General features: G+C 47.2%; 4 protein-coding genes across 4 annotated transcripts; 2 read left to right on the top strand and 2 right to left on the bottom strand.

Moving 5' to 3' along the window:
* Positions 1-201: 201 nt before the first annotated feature.
* F5Y00DRAFT_271664 (putative polyketide synthase) lies at positions 202-8554 on the bottom strand (the record flags this gene model as incomplete). The annotated part of the gene is made up of 9 exons (XM_048012840.1): positions 202-404; positions 471-1122; positions 1186-3290; positions 3336-3439; positions 3506-6395; positions 6465-7652; positions 7705-7837; positions 7888-8156; positions 8212-8554. 9 exons carry the CDS (start codon positions 8552-8554, stop codon positions 202-204), a joined length of 7887 nt encoding a protein of 2628 aa, XP_047869134.1.
* A 1450-nt stretch (positions 8555-10004) lies between these two features.
* F5Y00DRAFT_225729 (S-adenosyl-L-methionine-dependent methyltransferase) lies at positions 10005-11382 on the top strand. Its single transcript, XM_048006205.1, has one exon. It carries the CDS (start codon positions 10426-10428, stop codon positions 11137-11139), a length of 714 nt encoding a protein of 237 aa, XP_047869133.1. The 5' UTR covers positions 10005-10425; the 3' UTR covers positions 11140-11382.
* Positions 11383-13557: 2175 nt separating this feature from the next.
* F5Y00DRAFT_225727 (cyclophilin-like domain-containing protein) lies at positions 13558-15679 on the top strand. Its single transcript, XM_048006204.1, has 2 exons — positions 13558-14274; positions 14351-15679. Exons 1-2 carry the CDS (start codon positions 13917-13919, stop codon positions 15109-15111), a joined length of 1119 nt encoding a protein of 372 aa, XP_047869132.1. The 5' UTR covers positions 13558-13916; the 3' UTR covers positions 15112-15679.
* Positions 15680-15979: 300 nt separating this feature from the next.
* F5Y00DRAFT_271661 (Rho GTPase activation protein) lies at positions 15980-19960 on the bottom strand (the record flags this gene model as incomplete). Its single annotated transcript, XM_048012839.1, has 2 exons — positions 15980-18909; positions 18939-19960. 2 exons carry the CDS (start codon positions 19958-19960, stop codon positions 16545-16547), a joined length of 3387 nt encoding a protein of 1128 aa, XP_047869131.1. The 3' UTR covers positions 15980-16544.

The following is a 19960-nucleotide window of genomic DNA, read 5'->3' as shown; positions in this document are numbered from 1 at the left end:
TCGATAGTACATGTTTGATTTCTATTGCTATTATCTACCTAAGTCCTTGTACTTTTCCTTCTTATTAAGGGGTAAATTTCGCGAATACATCAATGTGACAAGTAGCTTCACTCATTCCTCCCAGGTTTTATTATTCCCCATCCACCCAACAGTATTATAAATAAATCCCCCAACAATCAGACTTATACATCACCCGCCCCTTTACTCCTCAGCCCTCACCGTATCTGGTATAACCTTCGAACCCGCGGCTATCTTCTTCGCAAGCGACGTGAGTGCCGTCTTGCTCAGCAGGTCGAACACGGAGATGTCCGACTGCAACTCCGAGTAAATCCAAGCCCGCAGCTCGACGGCAAGCAAGCTGTCGACGCCATAACTGCTCACCGGCCTCGTGACTTCGATATCCTCTAGGTATTCGATCCATCCATTAGCTTTGTTCTCTCCTCTCTTTTCGCGTAAAAGGTACTACTTACCAGCCGCTATCATCATCGACTTAGCAAGCTTCTTCACCAGCGCGCCCGCGACGACCTCTGCCGCTTGTTCGATACTGCTTGCCTGCGCGAGCTGCACGCGCAGCTCCACTGCACCCTCGTGCGTCGCCTTCGCGAGTTGGTGCGTGTCTACCTCTCCGAGGTGCGCAAACTTGGCGTCCTTATAATAGTAGGGCTCCTTCTTTGCGCCGTGTAATAGCATTCCGCCCGTTCCGAGACCGGTAATGACCTGTGGGGGCATGCGTGCGCCGTTGACGCTCTCGCCCGTGATGGCGGCTTGAAGGATGCTGAGGAATTCCTTCTCCGAGATACCGACGACGATCCAGCTCTGCATGTTTTCGAAGACGCGGTCGTCTGTCGTATCCTCGGCTAGGAAGCCTACGCCTAGCACCATGCCGACGTCTATGGCGCACGCGTTAAGGCCGAGCTTGCGTCGGTGATGGGCTAAAGCGTCTTGGTATGTGTTACCGGCTGCGTAGTTGCCTTGGCCACGGGAGCCGCCGATGCCGGCGATAGACGAGAGCATCACGAAGAAGTCGAGGTCGTTGGGTAGGCAACTGTGTAAGTTCCAGCTTCCTTGGACTTTGCTTCGGGTTGCAGCGAGGAACTGCTCCGACGACATGGTCTGAGAGATCTATCCCAGGACGTATTAGTTGGCGAAAACTCACGATATGCAAACGGAATGGGAGTGACTTACACCGTCCCTGAGGGCCATGGAACCCTGTATGACACCACGAATAGGAGGCCAATTCTCTATCCTACATCTATCTAAACACCTCAGTAGTTGGATTTCATCTGCTACATCGCACGCCCATGCGTCTGCTTTGACTCCTTGGCTAGTGAGTCGTGCTAATAAGCCTGGGACGGATGCCCTGCTCGCTCCCGAACGAGACAGAAGGAGGATATTCTTCGCACCGCATTCTGCCATCCAGTTGGCGATAGAGCCACCTAGGCCTCCTGTACCGCCTGCGATCACGTATGTTGCATCAGGGCAAAATTGCGCTGGAGCCGTACCTGGTGGTATGGCTTGAATGATATCGCTATCCATAGCTTCTATTACGAGCTTGCCGACGTGTTTTCCAGTCTGCATGAGTCTGAAAGCTTCTTCTGCCCTCGAGAAGGGCATAGTGGTGATTGGCGTGACGGGCTTTACGATACCCGCACGGATCAGACCCATGACCTCGCGGAACACCCTTGCCGTAGTAGGCATGTCATGGTCTATAAGATCGATCAAGTTAACAGAGTGGAAGGACATGTTCTTGATAAATGGCGCCATGTCAAGTCCAGTATTCTCAACAATATCCTTTTGGCCCAGCTCAATGAATCGGCCAAAGCGCGCGACGCAGTGCCATGATTCCCTTAACGCGTCGCCGGCGAGCGAGTTCAGTAAGATATCCACGCCGCGCCCACTGGTATGCCGCTTAACCGCCTGTGCAAAACTCGTGTCACGGCTGTTGAAAATGTGGTCTTCAGACACACCATACGTATCTATCAACAGCTGCTTCTTCTCGCGCGACGAGACTGTGGCAAAGACCTCGGCCCCAAAGTGCTGGGCAAGCGCAATAGAAGCCTGCCCAAACCCACCGGCTGCGCTGTGGATCAGGATCGTCTCGCCCTTTTGTATATTTCCAACATTGACCAGGGCGTAGTATGCAGTGCTATATACGAGGGGAACCGAAGCCGCCATAGTGAAGTCAAAAGTCTGGGGAATTAATTGGACCATGGACTCGTCTGCTCTGATGTAATTTCTGAACGTTCCTTTCTTCCAGGTCATTACCTTGTCGCCGGGCTGGAACGCCTTGACTTTGTGGCCGACACGGCTCACGACACCACTGGCATCAAGGCCGAGTTCATGCTGCGAGAGCTGACCCATCGCGATCATGACGTCCTTGAAGTTGAGACCTGCGCTCTTGATTTCAATTTCAACTTCGTAATCAGAAAGCGGCACTGACACGGTAAGATCGTCCACGAATCGCAACGTATCAAGCCTTCCCAGGGACCCGATCTGAAGCGTTAGTGGGCGACCCTCTTGCTTGAAAGGGGCTGGTTCGGGCTGAGCAGCAACATGTAATGTCTTGATTAGATCATTTACACCCTTCTCGAGGACGATCCTCTGAATCATTGGAACCCCATCCCTTATAGCGACTTCCCAATCCGGGCGCTCCAGGTCCTTAGAATTCATAAACGTTGTGAATACTTTAATAACTGTAGCGACCGTCTCGTCGGTGTCCATTGTAACATTGGGATCTAGATCCAGTGTAGAAAGGGAAATAGTAGGATTCTCGGCGCGAATCACTCTTGATAAGCCGGTCATAAGGTTAGACTGAGGGTTTTCACTGTTAACAGTACCGCCCCGCGTTACATATGTAGCGGTTCGGGAAGAAAATAGGAGGTGCTTAAGGGCATCCCAGTCTTCCGTGGATACATTTGGAAGGAAGCCTTCGTGTTTCTCAACATCAACCAGAATAAGACACGACTTGCTCTTCACGTTGATACCAGTCGTGTTTTGCAACCTTTTAGTTACCACGTCGCGGCCGGCACTCCTCATTTGCGATGCGATGTCCTCTGCAAATTTGGATGTCTCCTGCTCGGGAGTTGTTGGCAAAACGATCATGACCTCTTGCGATGTATCGAGGGGTTTAAGTGCAGTGGCCGTAGTGACCATAACTGAATTTGTTAGATCTATGCTCTCCTCGAAATCTGGGAAGTTAATCTCCACGCCGGAAAATCCCACGTCGAGCATGAGGTCATTCCATTTATCTACGGTTAGACATGGTCCTTCGTGACGTCCGTCCCCCTCACCTACGTAGAGTGTTAATATCTTTGGAAAGCCTTAGCAAGACTTACTGTCGAACTCACCATACCACCAGCCTTCGAGTGAGCCTACAATCATGTGGTATCTCATTTTCCCAGCTTGTTCCGTGATTTCTCTGAGAATTAATTTCCCATTACTATAGCCACAAATTAGCAGTGCTACTCAAGCAGTAGTTATGATATGTATATAGGTAGGTACCTACGGCTTCAATAATTGATGGACATGCTTCAAAGTTTGTGAGAGCGATCTCGTTGCATGTAGCACGTTCGACGCGACGATCAGATCGTAAGAGTACTCCTGGAATCCTTGTGAAGCAGGGTCCTGTTCAATGTCAAGTTTCCTAAACTCCATAAACGGGGTCCAGGGCGCCAGCTTCTTGGTAGCCTTTTCGAAATAACCGGTACTTATGTCGGTGAAGGTATACTTCGTGAAGTGCGGCGAGGTATTGTGGGAGCCACCGAGCGATTCAAGTATAGGCAAGCTCACGCCACCGGTACCTCCGCCTACTTCGAGGATATTCATGTTAGGGTTCTTATGCGCTAACAACTGAATATAAGCTGCCATCTGGCTGTTGTGCCGCTCCATACCCAGAGAATATTTGTACCAGTTATGAAGAAGGTCATCGTTCATCAGAACTTGCAAAGGTGGTATTTGGCCGCGGAAAATCTGTGGGAGATATTCGCCGTGTGTGCACAGGACAGCACCGTCCGAAGAAGACTTGGACACGCGGTCCAACAGCTCAGACTCAGCCTTCTCTCCCAAGTCTAACCAGTTGGAATCCGCAGTTTGGTAGCAGAGCTGGCGCTTCTTACCCATATCATAGCGTTTGAGCATATAGTTGTAAAACAGCTTGAGATTCCACCCGAGGCTCTTGACTTCAGATGAAGAGAGCTCGTTCACAATGCGCTTGATATAGATTAGACTAGCAATTTCAAGTTCTTCTAGAATTTTTCGATGGGGGTTGACGACTTGCTTAGAAGCATTAATACTAATATTTTCGATTTGTTGACGATCCAGAAGAGACACATCCGGTTTCCATTCGAAGACCGTCGCGAGCTTTCGTAGGGACTGGGCGGAAGCGGCATCGCCATCGTCATCGTTAGCACCATGGACGACAGCGCATTTTATACCTTCAAAAGTGACAAGTGGTTTGTCCCACTGAGTGTCGGCAACGAAAATAGACCATTCATCCTCTCCAGAATCCAACTTATTCCGTTGAGAGTAGCCAGACAGGATTATGCCGGGTCGGTTCGGGACATCCGCTGATACTATTAATCGACCGATACCTGTTGGTACCATGGCTGAAGTGATATCCTGACCCAACTTCGTGTAAGACGGCAAAGCCATGTGGATCATACTATCTAGTGTAGCGGGGTGGATAATGTGAGGATATTCGAAGTTGTGAGGCATGAGGCTCTTCGTGTCAGGAATCTTTAGCTTACAAGCACTCCAGAAGTTGCCCTTCTTTATCTCGGTTAGGTTCTGGAAAAGAGGGCCGTATTGAAGACCGATAGAATCAAGATGCTCATAGAATTGCCGCGGATTTTTGGCCCGGGAGTAGCTTTCTTGAATGCGATGGTATCGTTCCGCATGGCTCGCCGCAAGCATTGCACCCTCATCATAGAAAAATGTGCTAGGAACCTCTTTATAGTTGATGCGGATCAAACCTGAGCAGTTTAGTTCCCACGCTTCTTGGCGTGAATAAACTTGAAATTCCTGCCAGATTGTAGTGAGAGCTCGTGATCCGGTGCGGCGAGGCTTGATTGAGAGCATAGTCTCGACACCGTCTTCGTCGTTAGGAACTACAATAGCCTTACTGACGATAACATCTCGAAGCTCGTAGCTATCAATTTCACGATCCTTGGTGGCGTTAAGGAACATAGCCTCGATAGCCATAATCATCATACCAGCAGCAGGGTAGAGTATAGAGCCTTGGACTTTATGTTGTTCCATCCAAGGCACCTCCTTCACCCGAAGAGTATTACGGAACCGTGGCTCATTAACCAAAAGCTCGAGAGTTGGCAGACCGAGGAGATCCTTCCTGGGACTTTCCCGGAACCTGTGCGCTTTAGATAATAGCGATTCCGCCCAATACTTGGCGCTATGGTTCCAGCTGAAAGGTGGTAGATCAACCAAGAAGTCGTCGGATGGGTTCTGCTCGTTGACAGCGTTAATATCCACAGGGTACCCAGACTGGTACAATTTGCCCGCGACGGTGAATGCAGTTTCGCATGCATTTGAGCCTCTTATAATTACCGATTGGTACGTGTAGCCGGCCGAATACGATTTGAGCGTATCATGGCCTAGAATTTGGTTCATCGGACCTTTAAGCGCAGAATGGGGGCCAAGCTCGATGAAGTGCTCGATGAAGTTCTTGACAAACCTCTTTTTTGCCCGCCCCCTACTTTTTCCTCCCGAATAAGTAAGCATACTTTCAACCGCTCCGGCAAAATTGACTTGGCCGACCATATTAGCTACCCAATATGAAGGTCCAAATTCGGAATTCTCAGCCAGGTTTCCGGTCAAAGATGAAAACATCTTCACCGTGCTCCGGCCTTGGGGAAGGGGTGTGATTTCGCTAATAGCTCGATAGTACCTGTCCGCAATGACCTGCATGTGTGGCGAGTGGTAGGCGACGTCCACTTTCAGCTTCCTTGCGAAATGGCCATCATTCTTCAGTAGATTCTCTAGCTGGGTTATGGCTGCGGAGTCTCCTGATAATGTCACACTGGAGGGACTGTTGATACAGGCAATGGTAGCCTCACCTTCAGTGACGCGGGCGATATATTCTCGTGCGTCTTTGTCTCCAAGCCCAACGGCTAGCATAGAGCCCTGCAGTTGTGGAGCGAAGCCCCGAATGCAGTTCGAGAGATGGCCGCGGTGGTAGGCGATTGCCCAAGCATCCTCGCGTGCGAGTGCCCCTTTAGCATAGGCCGCTGCAATCTCCCCGCTCGAATGCCCAACGACGGCTGTAGGGAAGATGTTCCACATTTTCAGCAAGTCTACCAGTGCCACTTGAAGCGCAGTACATATAGGCTGGCTAAGGTCTGCCGAGTCTAATCTCGATGTGCTCTCGTCTTCCTGGATCTCAGCTGTACGTATACGTTAGCTCGAATCCTCGCAGGATCAAGAAAGCAATAAGTAAAATTGAGTTGACTTACTCATGAGTGACCAAGGTGCTCCTAATTGTACGAAATATCTCCCTGCTCTTTCAAGACTTTCTCTGAACACAGGAAGCGCTAGAAGCTCGCGACCCATGGCGTGCCACTGTGCACCTTGACCAGTGAAGACGAATGCCAAATCTAGTGTGGTCTTGGTATTAGATCGGACACTTGTAAGAGGTTTTCTCAATTCTATAGAAGCTTGTTTGCACGACGTTGCGACAACGAATGACTTCCAGGGAAGGATGCTGCGCCGTCCAGCGAGGGTACGGGCGAGTTTACAAAGGAGCTTTTTATCATGATTCCCCTCGATTGCTTCAGTAGGGGTCTCTCTAAGCCTGGCGTCAAGGTATGCACCATAATCGTTCGAAATTCGCGAAATGCCGGCCTGATCGTGTGAGCTCCAGACAAGAAGTTTTGGGGCCGGAGACAAGCTCGACTCAAACCGACCTCCCAAAAACCCTTCCAGAGACTTCCATTGCTTAGTCTCCTCGCCAAGTTGACTCATGATGTCAACATCGTGTGTTGTGTCAATGCCAGAATCGGGGCTTGAAGCCGGTGATGATCCATTGAGAATCTGGACATTGTGATTACCAGATAAACCCCGGGCTTTCAAGTAATGGTATGCATCATCAATGATACAGTGGCCATTAGTTCCACCATAGCCGAACGAATTAATACTAATGCGGCGCAGACCGTCTTTCGGCCAAGGCATAAGCTCCGTTGGAACCGCGAGATTCCAGTCTTCCATCGGAATTCGTGGGTTAGGCTTTTCATACCAGATAGTCGGTGCAATCTCCCCCTTTTCTAACATCATTATACCTTTTATTACCTGCACAAGACCAGAACCGCCCTCCAAGTGTCCAACGTTGGATTTAATAGACCCTATCCAAAGGGGATCCCCAGGGGGTCTGGCTCTTCCAAACGTAGCAGAAAGCGCAGATGCTTCAACTGGGTCGCCTGCTGCTGTTCCGGTACCATGGGCTTCGACATAAGTTGTATCCGCTAGACTCAGGCCGGCGTCTGCATAAACCTTTCGAATCAATCTTTCCTGTGCCTCTGCCGACGGCAACGTAATCCCAGGGGTATTTCCGTCTTGATTGATCCCCGAATTACGGATGACACCTCGAATTACATCGTTGTCCCTAATAGCCAGGTGGAGCGGCTTTAAGATACAGAATCCAGCTCCTGGTTCTTCTATTAGCATGCTGATTATTATTACGATGAATTATAGAGATACCTTCGCCTCTGGAATATCCATCAGCTTTATAATCAAAGGAATGTGATTTCCCTTTTGGACTCAAGAAATGCAGTCGAGTCATCCCGCTCATGACATCTGGTATTATCATTAAATTGGTTCCACCGACAATAGACTGGTAAGACGTATTAGCTATAATATGTATCCGTCTTCCTTGCGACGCACCAGTTTTGATTCGCCAGTGCGAAGACTTTGGCAGCCTAGATGAAGGGCTGCCATTGACGATGAGCAGGCCGTATCGATACTAATACAAGGGCCCCTCATATCGAAAAACCAGGAGACCCTGTTTGACAGCATAGCAAGGCCTGTTCCTGTAGCCTGGTATTTGGGGAGATTGTCGCGATCATGCGACAGCATATCGTTATAGTCCTTCGTGAATGCACCAACATAGACCGACGTGTCAGACCCTGCTACATCTTCCATGCGAATTCCGGCTAAAAGATATAAGTTTAGATTTGCTTTTAAGTTATATCGGATATGTTGACATACCATTCTCTAGAGCTTCGTATGTGCATTCGAGAGCCATGCGCTGCTGGGGATCCATCGCCTTGGCCTCTGCAACAGGGATATTGAAAAAAGGGGCGTCAAATGCTGATATATCTCTCTTCATGAAATGGGCATTTTTGAAATTCATCGTCCCATAGCGTTCTGGGTTTGGGTGATAGAATGCATCAATGTTGAATCGATCAGGTGGGATCCTGGAAACAGCACTCCTACCTTCGGATATCATATCCCAGAGTTTCTGCGGATTTTCTGCGTCACCAGGAAAGCGCCCCGAGACCCCAATGATAGCGACTGGCATGATGGCATCTTCGTACGGAGCAGCAGACATTATGCTGCTCTCCTGGTTGTGACCAAGAGAAGGCATAGTTCGACTAAGCTGACAAGGTGGTTTGTTTAATGGTAACCATTAGGGGTTACCTGGTTTTCTAAGTGAATAGGGAAAGACTGTTGTAAGCACGATATTGAATCCCCAATATTCAGACCCAGACCTGATAGTACAATGGGAGTGTGAAACAACCATCAAATTAACTTAGAAGACATTAGGCTAGGTATCTAAGTAGGCATGGCCATAGTATCCAATGCGTCATTCCGATATCATCTGCTTGCCCCCCGTGTTTTAATAGCATCTATCCAGTGTATAATTTAGCTATAGTACAACCATCTTTGTATCTCATCGATGATAGTTCCCTATAACTAATACCTCCTAGATAGTATGTACTAAGTCCTCGTAGGCAGAGATACACTGCACTTATATCAACTCCATCGCCTGTATGGAGTTCTTCTCTCGTACATACTTGCATTATCATGACCTGTACCTAAGTCATTACCCAGTGTATATGCAGATCCATGACCGTATTTGGAGTTTTCTACAGAATATCATATCACGGGTTTGAAGCTGTCAGCAGCCACAGGTAGTTGGCATTTATTTTGACTCCAGAGTTTACAATTGATAGAGTTTACTATGCAGAACAGCGTCAAAAAAAAGTGCCGATTCTGTAAGTACTAACATACCAGGAGTCTCACTCTCTTATCCACATAACTCAGCGAAATACTCGAGAATATCTTTATGACTTATATTAAAATAAAATTTAGAGCCTATTTCATATTAGTATGATTTTTTGTGATTGTTTTGCTCAATATATTCCGAGAGAACTTTTTATAAAAGTATTCCCTTTGTTAGGCACTTATTTTAACACCGTTCTGCTATGTAAGTAATACTATGGAGAAGCACATATTGTTAATAGAAAATGATACAAGAGCCAATCAGAAGTTAGAGTCAGAGACTAAATCAAGTGTTACACGAAGTTTTCCTGATATGGTAAGACACTTGGATTTGATTGGCTTGTTACTCAACTCTAAAAAGGTAGGTACCTAAAGACCCAAAGACCCTTTACTTCAATGGAGTCCGGCTATACTCGCGTTTCCGCTCAAATTATTACCTACCTACCTAGGTGCATTATCTATTAATTGTTTTGCTGCTTTGCAATTTCACCTGGAAATTTTTGACAATTGATAAAAATAACAGGTCTATCGTAAGCCTCAAGGGTTATTTCACATGGATCTACCCCACATCAAGTCTGCAGTAAGAACTCGATTCCTCAATCTCTGAATGCCGGCTCAGAGAATCTCACGGCCGAAACTTCGCGGCCGAGTTTGTAGTGCTGACTACACGAAGGGTGGGGTCACAACAAGGGAGTCGCATACGGCGAAAGCCATGATTGGGCGACGTGGTGGCGGAACTGGACCGCTAACGCATCCTCAAATCCCGACCGTCGCATCCCTAAACTACTTCCGTTGCTAACCATTAGATAGGATCGTAAGATAAATCCTAATTTAATAAAGAAATGCTACTAGTCAGACGCCCTGTCTCGGCAGCTGAGGATATAATCGCATCCTCATGCGAGTAGGAGTAAATAGGAGTAGAATGAGGTAAGCATCTGGACCGGCTGAAGCTCCCAATTGGTCTACCCTACTACGGTTGGGTACCTTTTTTCATGGGGACATTATCGGGTACGGCCCTAACGGTTGGAACGGTCATAATCGCTTACATATCGATGTTGTATCTGCAGCAGGGTGCTCAGAGATACTCCGACATAATATAAGGTGGTAAGACGCACATGCTTTCTTCTCAAGAATCTACGGACTTCGTTTTTCAAGTACCCCGCCGTTCAACACTTACACGGAGAAGAAGACAAAAAAATGAGTACTACAATGGTCACAGAAACCAGCTCGAAGGGCTTGGGCTCGGGTATCTACACGCAGTCTATCCTGAACTACCTATACCAGCGCTTAGTTCTGGAATTCAACGTCCCTTACGTCTGGGGCTGTCCATGTGACGTATTACTCAACCTCTTTGCCGAACACTTCTCCAAAAACCATCTAGACTGTGGTGTCGCCACGGGTTACTTTCCCGCAACCGTCCTACAACGTACTCGCCAAGCCAATGCGCAACGCCAAGTTACCTTGTTAGATCTCAACCCCAACTGTCTGGAGGCGGCCAAGGCAGCTATACAGGCAGAAGCGCCTCAAGTTCCGGTTCACACTGTTGAGGCAGACATAACAGCACCCGTACCAGCTGCCTTAAAGGGCAAGAAGTTTGATACGATATCCATGTTCAACTTATTCCACTGCGTACCCGGGGGTGCGCGCAAGTTCCAAGCACTTGCCACCTACAAAGAAGTTCTTGCGGATGACGGCGTGTTCATAGGATGTACCGTGCTGGGGGAGAAACACACTACCGGCTGGTTTTCTCGGAACTATCTCAGCCTCTACAACTGGGTCGGCGTGTTCAATAACTGGGATGACAAGGCGGAGGACATCGAGAGTGTGCTTCGATCGGCGTACAAGGAGGTTGATACCTGGAAGGTTGGAACGATACTCATGTGGAGGGTAAAGGGCCCCAAGAAGGCCTAAGTACCCGAATACTAACAACACCGCATTTAAGGAGACATGAACTGTTCATGGGGATGGGTCTGCTAGGAGTTTGGTTGGCTATCTTTTGTACCGCAGCAAGCAATCTTTTCTTCATGGGTTAAGTACAGGATAGAATTGGATAAATTCGGAGAAAAAATACCTCAATGTATCTGATCAAACTACCTCCAAGGTATGCATATATGTATGGATAGATCTAACATCCAATCAGAAGATCAAAGTGACACTCCTATTGCATAGGTAATTCGTAATCCCGGAGTTCCTAAAGGTGTTCTCCGCGCCACCGAGCCAGATTGTAACTTCTATTGTATCCGTTAGCACTATACCAAGGACATTACTGGTAATCATAAGCAGGTTGTCACTTTTGTAAAGACAGTTGCCCGTTAAGCTGTCCCACATATAGGTGGCGCTATCCGTAACGCATTTTTGATATAAAGGACCAATATATCAGCAGCTCGAACAAGACCGACTTGAGTCTCCGCATTGCTACTTAAAGTTGTATAAATCCCATCACCGGCCATCTTTTAGATACACGCTTCTAAGAGGTTGGAGAACAAAGAATGAATTTGTGTTGGGATAAAGAATCTTCTAACTATAGGACACAAATTGATACTTAGCTTAAAGATAAGGATGAATAAACCATGCAACTTCACATACAATACTATATATGTTAAGTTTTTACCCAACGCATACGAAATATAATTCAATAGAAAAGCACTTCGTAAAGCTAGGTACTCTAATACATAAGTATTAGCTAACGATCAACGCAAGCCACCTCACTTAACCTAAGTTCTAGGTAGTTATAATGAAAAAACTAAGGGGAAAACATCGTATACCGATTTGTTGGCTGTCACGAGGTCGAACCAAACGATATGGAAACAACTTCGTTGTTCCGCGAGGAACTCTAACCTATCTGGCGAGCCCATGGCTCGTATATACATACATGTTCTTTGTCCTAGATGTCTCATCTAAAACCCTGACATTGGTATCCCCTTTTGAAATTTAAGTAAGGCATCTGGAAGTCTGAAGTTGCTATTATAAGGTAAGCATTATTGGAAAGTTTTGTTGGAAAGTTTTGTTTTTTTAATTCGCATTTCCCAATAAAAATTAATGTCAAAACTTTCCTAAGTTGAATTCGGTTTATATATAAGGTGATCGGATTTCCACGCTAGTAAAACCTTACGAATTTACATTTACCCTATTGGTTGGAGTTTAGCCGGGATATCCAAATACGGTTAATCGGAAGTACAGTTAAAATACGTACCCCCAATCTCACGATAGCCTCAATATTTTACTTTGCGCTATACTCGGAATCTAAAACCGAAACCATCGGCTTTGGTTTCCAACGTATTTAATTGGAAAATTTCGCCAGCAAAACTTTCCAATTAGCACAATTTGTTGTACTACAGGGTATTTTATTGTTGTTATCGTATGCTGCCATGACATACTGTTTGCTTACACCAGTCTAACAGCTATTGATACCTTATAACACGCTTGTTTGAACGGCCAGGGGAAACTATATAAACTACCTGACGTACCGATATCCTATAAGAAATTTCTACATTCTCTCTAAGCCATCAAAGCTCATTCAACATTATTCTTGACCAACGCTCATTAACACCTACTCTCCGGTAAAAACACCACACATTCGCAAATATTTTTCACTTCAAAAGCTACATTCATTCCGAAAATGCCTCTTACTACTCAATCTAGCCAGCAGCCTCGCGAAGGCGAGCTTGCTATTGTTACTCCTATCTTTGGTGACACTCCTCAGCCCTTTGGCCCTCCTGGCGACGTTCTTGGACCCTGGACTTGCTGCCAAGAATCCTATAAGAACGGCGTTGATGAATGGTACTGTCGCCGATGTTGCCACCGACAATGCTCCAATTGTGTCGTGGACAGCATTGAGGCTGGTGCTGCATCTTCTATTAGCCACCCCGATGACCTATCTCTTGATTAAACTTGCTACAGATGCCCTCGGGTGTAGCCACCTTAGATGTGCCTATTTTATTATGCTAGGCCCTAACGGCTTGTAATCCGGAGGCATTCTTGCGTTCTAACATTCCCGAATAAGGGAGCCATAAGAGTAAGACTGTAAAACATTACGTAGGTAGCTAATAAATAAATATTTATACCTCTTTGAACTCACACTTTGATTCACGATTAGATTATATATTTGTTAGTGTATTTATCAACTCCCTAGACACCTTAAGTAAACAAAGAGGTTGTTGAATCTAGTTAAACTGAGCTAGGTTGGTTAACTGAGATAGGTACACTAGACTTTATCCCCTAGCCCTATTAAGTGAGTAGCTCTGATGTTATTGGCCAGAAAGCTTACATATACGCGTTACACGAATGTGTTTATAAGTCTATGGCCCCTCTATGGAATGATGGGAACCCCACCTAGCCCCGCGATTGGAGTTCACCTAGAAGCTTCTACTGCACGAAAAGCTTCACCTTCCAGTTGCTTCGGGCTGGAATAATAAGTGCAAGTGCGCTGCATTCCAATTGCTCCTGTAGCTGCAAACAGTTTTTACACCTGTACAGTAATCTTACATTTGTGCTCTTTCCCCAATCTTATTTTCCTACTCAGCATTCAGCGTTCAGCAAACTTTCAGGCAATCACGTTCTCTCCGGTCTTCATCTCTTCCTAAATTCTCGGACCATCTCGATATTTGGTATCACATTCTCCCACTTACAACCTTACCGCTGTCAACGACACAGATCCAATCCGATTACACAAGCCCACAAGCACAAATATGGCGACCTCAGAACAACCCAAGAAGCGTAGCTACGTCTTCTTCGACATCACCATCGGCACCAAACCTGCCGGTCGTATCACCTTCGAGCTATACGACGATGTCGTGCCCAAAACCGCCGAGAACTTCCGCGCGCTATGCACGGGTGAGAAGGGGCTCGGAAAGTCGGGCAAACCCCTTCACTACAAGGGTAGCACGTTCCATCGTGTCATTAAGCAATTCATGATCCAGGGTGGTGACTTTACTGCTGGCGACGGAACCGGCGGCGAGAGCATCTACGGCGAAAAGTTCGAGGACGAGAACTTTGAGCTCAAGCACGAGCGTCCTTTCCTGCTTAGCATGGCTAACGCTGGACCTGGTAAGTTATTATAACCCCTTATCTATATATACGTTACTTTAAGATATTCCAGACTTACAATTGCTCTTCCTTGTAGGCACCAACGGCTCTCAATTCTTTGTTACGACCGTCCCTACGCCGCATCTTGATGGGAAGCATGTTGTCTTCGGTGAAGTCAAGTCGGGAAAGTCGATAGTAAGGCAGATCGAGAACCTGCGTACCAACAACGACAAGCCTGTGAAGGATGCTATCATCACGGACTGTGGCGAGCTCTCAGGCGCCGCCGCACAGATATCCGACGTTAAGGCCCCGGATGCCTACGGCGACCAGTACGAGGACTTCCCTGAAGACGAGGCCGACCAGCCACTCTCTGCGTCGCGTGTGCTCCAGATAGCCAGTGACTGCAAAGACTTCGGCAACAAGGCTTTCAAGGCTGGCGATGTGCTCGGCGGCCTCGAGAAGTACCAGAAGGGTCTGCGGTACTTAAATGAGGAGCCCGAGGTTAAAGACGACGAGAAGGATCTGCGCCAGAAGCTCGACGCTCTGCGCTTTACGCTCAACTGCAACTCAGCGCTGCTTAACCTTAAGCTCGAGGCCTGGGATGACGCCCAGCGTGCCGCTACAGCTGCCCTCGCCGTCTCCGGCGTCTCCGACGCAGAGCGTGCCAAGGCGCTCTACCGCCAAGGTCTCGCGCTCGTCAAGTTAAGGGACGAGGACGCAGCCCTCGCAGCCCTAGAGCAGGCCAAGAAACTAGTTCCTAACGATGCTGCCATCACTAAGGAACTCGAGGCGGTTAAGAAGCAGGCCGCAGCTCGCTTGGCCAAGGAGAAGGCTGCGTACAAGAAGTTCTTCTCGTGATACCGCTAGCTAACCTTCAAGATGATAGGAGGTAATCAGGAGAGTCGTTCGCGAAGGTCAGGCAGGCTAGGCGCCGAAAGAAACAGTGAATAGGGAGAAAATGAGAGGATCATAACGTACGAGATAAGACCTAATTGATGCACTTCGATAATTAAATACTCGATAATCGTTTTTAACCCAACGCGGGACAAGGGGCTAGGAGTGAGCAAAGGACAAAAAGAAGAGCCAAAAATGATTACTCACCCAAAAGGTATAAAGGAGAAGGGGAACTTAGTCAGGTGTCAGGTTGGACACTGATCTCTTTCTGCCCGTTGGAGCCTGCATGTTCATAGACAAAGGAGCACGGCTGTTAGTCACCACCTATCTTATGTACTTGGCGGAGCAAATGCATACTTGATACGCCTACATAAGATAGGGTTAGGTTCTAGAGAGTGTAGGGTACTTATGAATTAGAAACCTGAATGAATGATAGAATCCATAATATCATATTATCAAATACCTATCCTAATCACGATTCGAACCACATATTTGAGAAGTGTTCTAGTTCTTATTCTATCCGTTAACTCCCGTGATAAACCAGTAGACCACATATCGAAAATTTGTATAGGTATCTGAAGAGGTATGTTTGGAGTAATCTTTGATATATTCTATGTATGAATGTATGTATGTATGTGTGTGTATATCCATGTCCTAGCCGGTGAACTAGACAACGTAAATTTTCTGAAAGTATAAACCACCCCCTCCCCTCCTTTTTCTAGAGACCGTCTCCCTCTCGTTTATGTCGTCTGCCTGTTCTACAACAATTCATCTCCCCGCCCCAACATATCTGACGTAGTACGTACGGGCGCGGTATGATCTGAATATGATATGATATGATAAGTTATTGTATGATATGGTATAATATGGTATGATGCGATATACGGTCATCCGAATGCTCTGCTTCTCTTCTCACGTAAAGTAAAAACAACGCCTTAGGTAACCTAGGTATGTAATGTAATATAAAAACAACAAAGTGAAGAGGGGCCTAAAACCAACCCCCGATCAAGAATAAGCATCTCCTGAAAGTCTTTTTTTCTTCTACCAAGCCTCCCAAGCCCGCTTGAAAATGCAGAAACATAACTCTTTTCCTGAGGAGCGAGGGGATATAAAACGTCCAAGTCCAAACAAATCCACGCGAAGTAGATGATTTTTGTGACGGAGCCACCTTTTTGGAGCTCCTGCAATCTATTTCTCTAGTAAAAAATCACCCATGAAGTAGCGCGGCGATACTTCCTGGCTGACTTGCTTTATCTTAATCCTAAGACGTCGGCAAGTCCTCTCGCTCCTAGAGGGGATGGCCGCTTCATTAATCGGGTTCGAGAACGTTCCAGCCCCTCTTGCATTCGGTCCCACGATTTGGCATATGGGTATCGTTTTGCGGAGTTAAAGCATAACTAGTGCCTTGAGCTCACTTCGCTCTGCCAAGATTCTGAGAAGGTGCCAAGGATGCCCTTACTACTTTTCTCCTCCTTGTCTCGACCCTTCTCCTGTGATGTCGATGAACCGGCCAGTTCCCTCTCCCTTTCCCTCTCTATTTCCCTCTCTCTTTCCTTCTCCTTCCTTTTTTCCTTGTCCTTCTTACCGCTTATTAGGCTGTGTAGAAAACCGCGAGGATTCTTCGCGTGCTTCGCCCGTATGGTATTTGAAGTCGACATCTCTATATTATCAGACACGTGACGAAGGACTCTGTTATCTCTCCCAAAGCCCCGGAAATCCGAACGGTCACTGCCATCCGGCTCGCTTCCGGATGAACCCGGAGGGCGGTACGAGTCATTCTCAAACCATGGCGTTGTGTTTCCGTATGCTACATTGACTGCGTCCAAAAGAGTCGTCTTTTCCAAAGTCTCAGTTAGTTCGTCCGTATCCACCGATTCGTTCTCAGACGAACGAAGTGCTTCGACTCTAGCGAGGCACTCATCAGAGCGTCTTTGAAGGTCCAAACATATTACGTGGAATTGTGCTAGTTCAGCATCGAAATCCGCAGGATCCGTAAATGTAGATTTGTGGCTAGACTCGAGCCAGAGTTTGACTAGAGCTGCAAAATTCCTGGGGTGGTCGATAAGGTACGGTAGAGAGGGGAAACCTTCTCGAGATGTCGGAGATAGGCGACCGAGGATTGTGACAGGAGTGGAATACGAGGCGGGGACGGTGAAGATACTACGCTCAGTAGGTATCGAACACGTTTGGTCAATATAATCTTTGAAAGGTTGCCTATGAATGCCTAAGAATCTGTTCATAGGTTCCATCCAGCCCTCTTTCTTGCCGAACGTGGACAAGTTCGCCAGAGCCTGGAGTCCTTTCGCTATAAGCGTTAGTGTTCGTTGGGCTCGGCTTCGTGGATTGTCTCGTAAGAGCCCGAAAAGCTTGGGATTTAAGATTGCTGGACAAATAAAACGAAGAAACAAGAATCCCGATACACTTGTGTAGGTAACAGTGCGAAGAAAGTCGCCGTACCGATCTTCCGCGACAGCTCTGACATACTTGAGAATTTGTCGGAGCTCAAATGGCAGTTTTATTGCGGAATCAGCGATACACTCCCACACTTCAGTCGTCAGTTGTACCAACAAACTCCAGTGTTGTTGCATCTCATCGTTGTGATGGATTCTGCTCGGATCTACCTCGCAATCTGGATTCAGCTCATTGATCTCAAAAATCTTGTCTGCCAAGATCTCCTCTAAGAACTCCTTTCCTAGGCGGCGCATATGGAACTCCAAAGCTTGAGTGAGCAGAGTGTTGCCCCGAAAGAGGAGATTGGCTTCCCCAGCTAGGGTTTTCATATCGCGGACAAGTAGGTCCCTGTCGCCCGCAGAGTTCGAAGAATCGGTGGACTTTAGTCGTCGACTGAAGCGAAGTCTCTTCATATTGTTCTGGCTCCCAATTCCGTCTATCTCCTCTTCGACGAGAGCCATGAGCCATTCACTGGTACTTCCTGATACCTGGTAGATATTCAAGAGTAGCTCTGCAAGCCGGCGCATAGAGGATGGTATAGCTAGGGCGATTTGGCTTGTCAACCCAACGCTGAACTTGTGGAGAAGTTCAGATAACGGCTCATAATCTTTCGTTCCGAGGACGACCAGTTCATCATGATTAATTTTGACAAACATGCTCCCAATAGACTCCTGCTTCTCATCATAAACTTGAAACCATTGCTCATGATCCTTTGCACGTTCCAACTTTTCCAAGGGTATATCCACCGCTCCACATATAACTTCTGTCAAACTGCCTGTCTTAGGAAGACCTAGAGATGCTTGTAGTTGATGACTCAAACTTTCCAAATTTCCATCAAGGCGTTTTAGAATAATAGATAAATATGGTAGTGTTGTAGGCAATTCTGTAAACTGGGTAAACTCCCGCCAGAATGGATTCTTCGTATCGGTCTGTGTTGTCGTGCGGGATCGAATTTCGCCATCTAATATTACCTCGGCAAGGTAATTCCCAGTTAAAGGATCTCGGTCTTTAGAATGGCGGTCGTGATGCTCTAGACCCGGCGTAGCTTTCCTTATTTTTGCTTCGGTGACTCTAATTTGAACGGTTTTCTCTAAACGAAATAGCTGTCCTTCAAATTCTTTCTCGAAGTCTCGTATTTCAATCACCTGTTCTGTAGAAGCTTCAAGACCGTATAAATCAGGTACAGCAAAGGCTCGTAGGAGTACAAACCAGACCTCGAAGAGGACCCTAGAATCTAGAGCAAGATATACGGGTCGGAATATCGAAAGCTGCTTGGAAGTAGATGAGTAGATGAGTAGATCGGGAAGATCGCTATGCAATATTCTTCGTCCAAGACCGACCTATCCAATTGTTGTATAGCACAACGGGAGAGCTGTGGCAGCTCGATGATGGAAAGTACTGCCACGTCATTCTCTGTCATAAGTTTGAATTCGCCATTATCTTGTAGGATGCAAGACACTCTCCTCCACGACGTCGAACCTGAACGGAGATCTCGGGTAGATGGTCGTTTCACGATTGCACGCGGTGACGTTGCGGTGCCTTTATCCCACAGCATCACCTTGCCAACCTTAATGATAGCCGCGTCTTTTGAAGACGAGCTACCTACGGCTAAAGATCCTCGCCTCCTCATATCCGGTCGGACGGACCCGGGTGAACTGGCGCTTCTACCGTTAGCGAATTTCACTGTGGTGGGGCGAAGCTGTTGCCAACAGAGTAGACTGGCGAGCCACAAGTCGAATTCCGCGGGTGGAAGAGGCCGTAAGAAAAGTTCGACGCCCATTTTATTGTTTAAAATTTCCAGGCTCTTTCCTTTGTCATCTAGACCGTCAACGGGCACAACCCTGCACCCTCGAAGGTCAGGAACTAAAGGAATAGGAAACTGTCCGTTCTGACCCGAATCAAAATATAAACTGCCTCTATCTTCGTCAATCCAAGCCGTTCCACCGTACCAAGGGCCGTTTGTCTCGGCCTGATACTCGATTTCACCTCTCATGCGACCGGCCAAAGTTTTCATCAGCAAGAGAATTCTATTCGCATCGTTCGTAGGGATCGGGAGTGATAGCGAATCAACAGAGGGTGGCGGTGATACTAGAGGAGAAGTAGGACGGGAAGAGCCGCGTTTAGTTAGGCGCCGGTTAGAAGACTTTTTCTCCTTGCTTGATGATAGGGTGATTTTTAAATCCGGGGCTCTAGTTGGCGCTACTGACGGATAGCCAACTGACTCAAGCACGGTCGGTGGGGGACGAACTTCGATATCTACAACTGCTTGAGATCCCGATGACGAGAAAGATCCTGGTCGATGCCTGCTATCAGTTGTGGAAGAAGATGCGGTTTGCTGTCGCAGTGCTACCGCACCATCCAT

This window comes from Daldinia vernicosa (assembly GCF_022497035.1).
Source record: "Daldinia vernicosa strain CBS 139.73 unplaced genomic scaffold F5Y00scaffold_4, whole genome shotgun sequence".
NCBI lineage: Eukaryota > Fungi > Ascomycota > Sordariomycetes > Xylariales > Hypoxylaceae > Daldinia > Daldinia vernicosa.
Note: the sequence above shows the minus strand (reverse complement) of the source record. Positions and strands in the feature narration are given on the sequence as shown.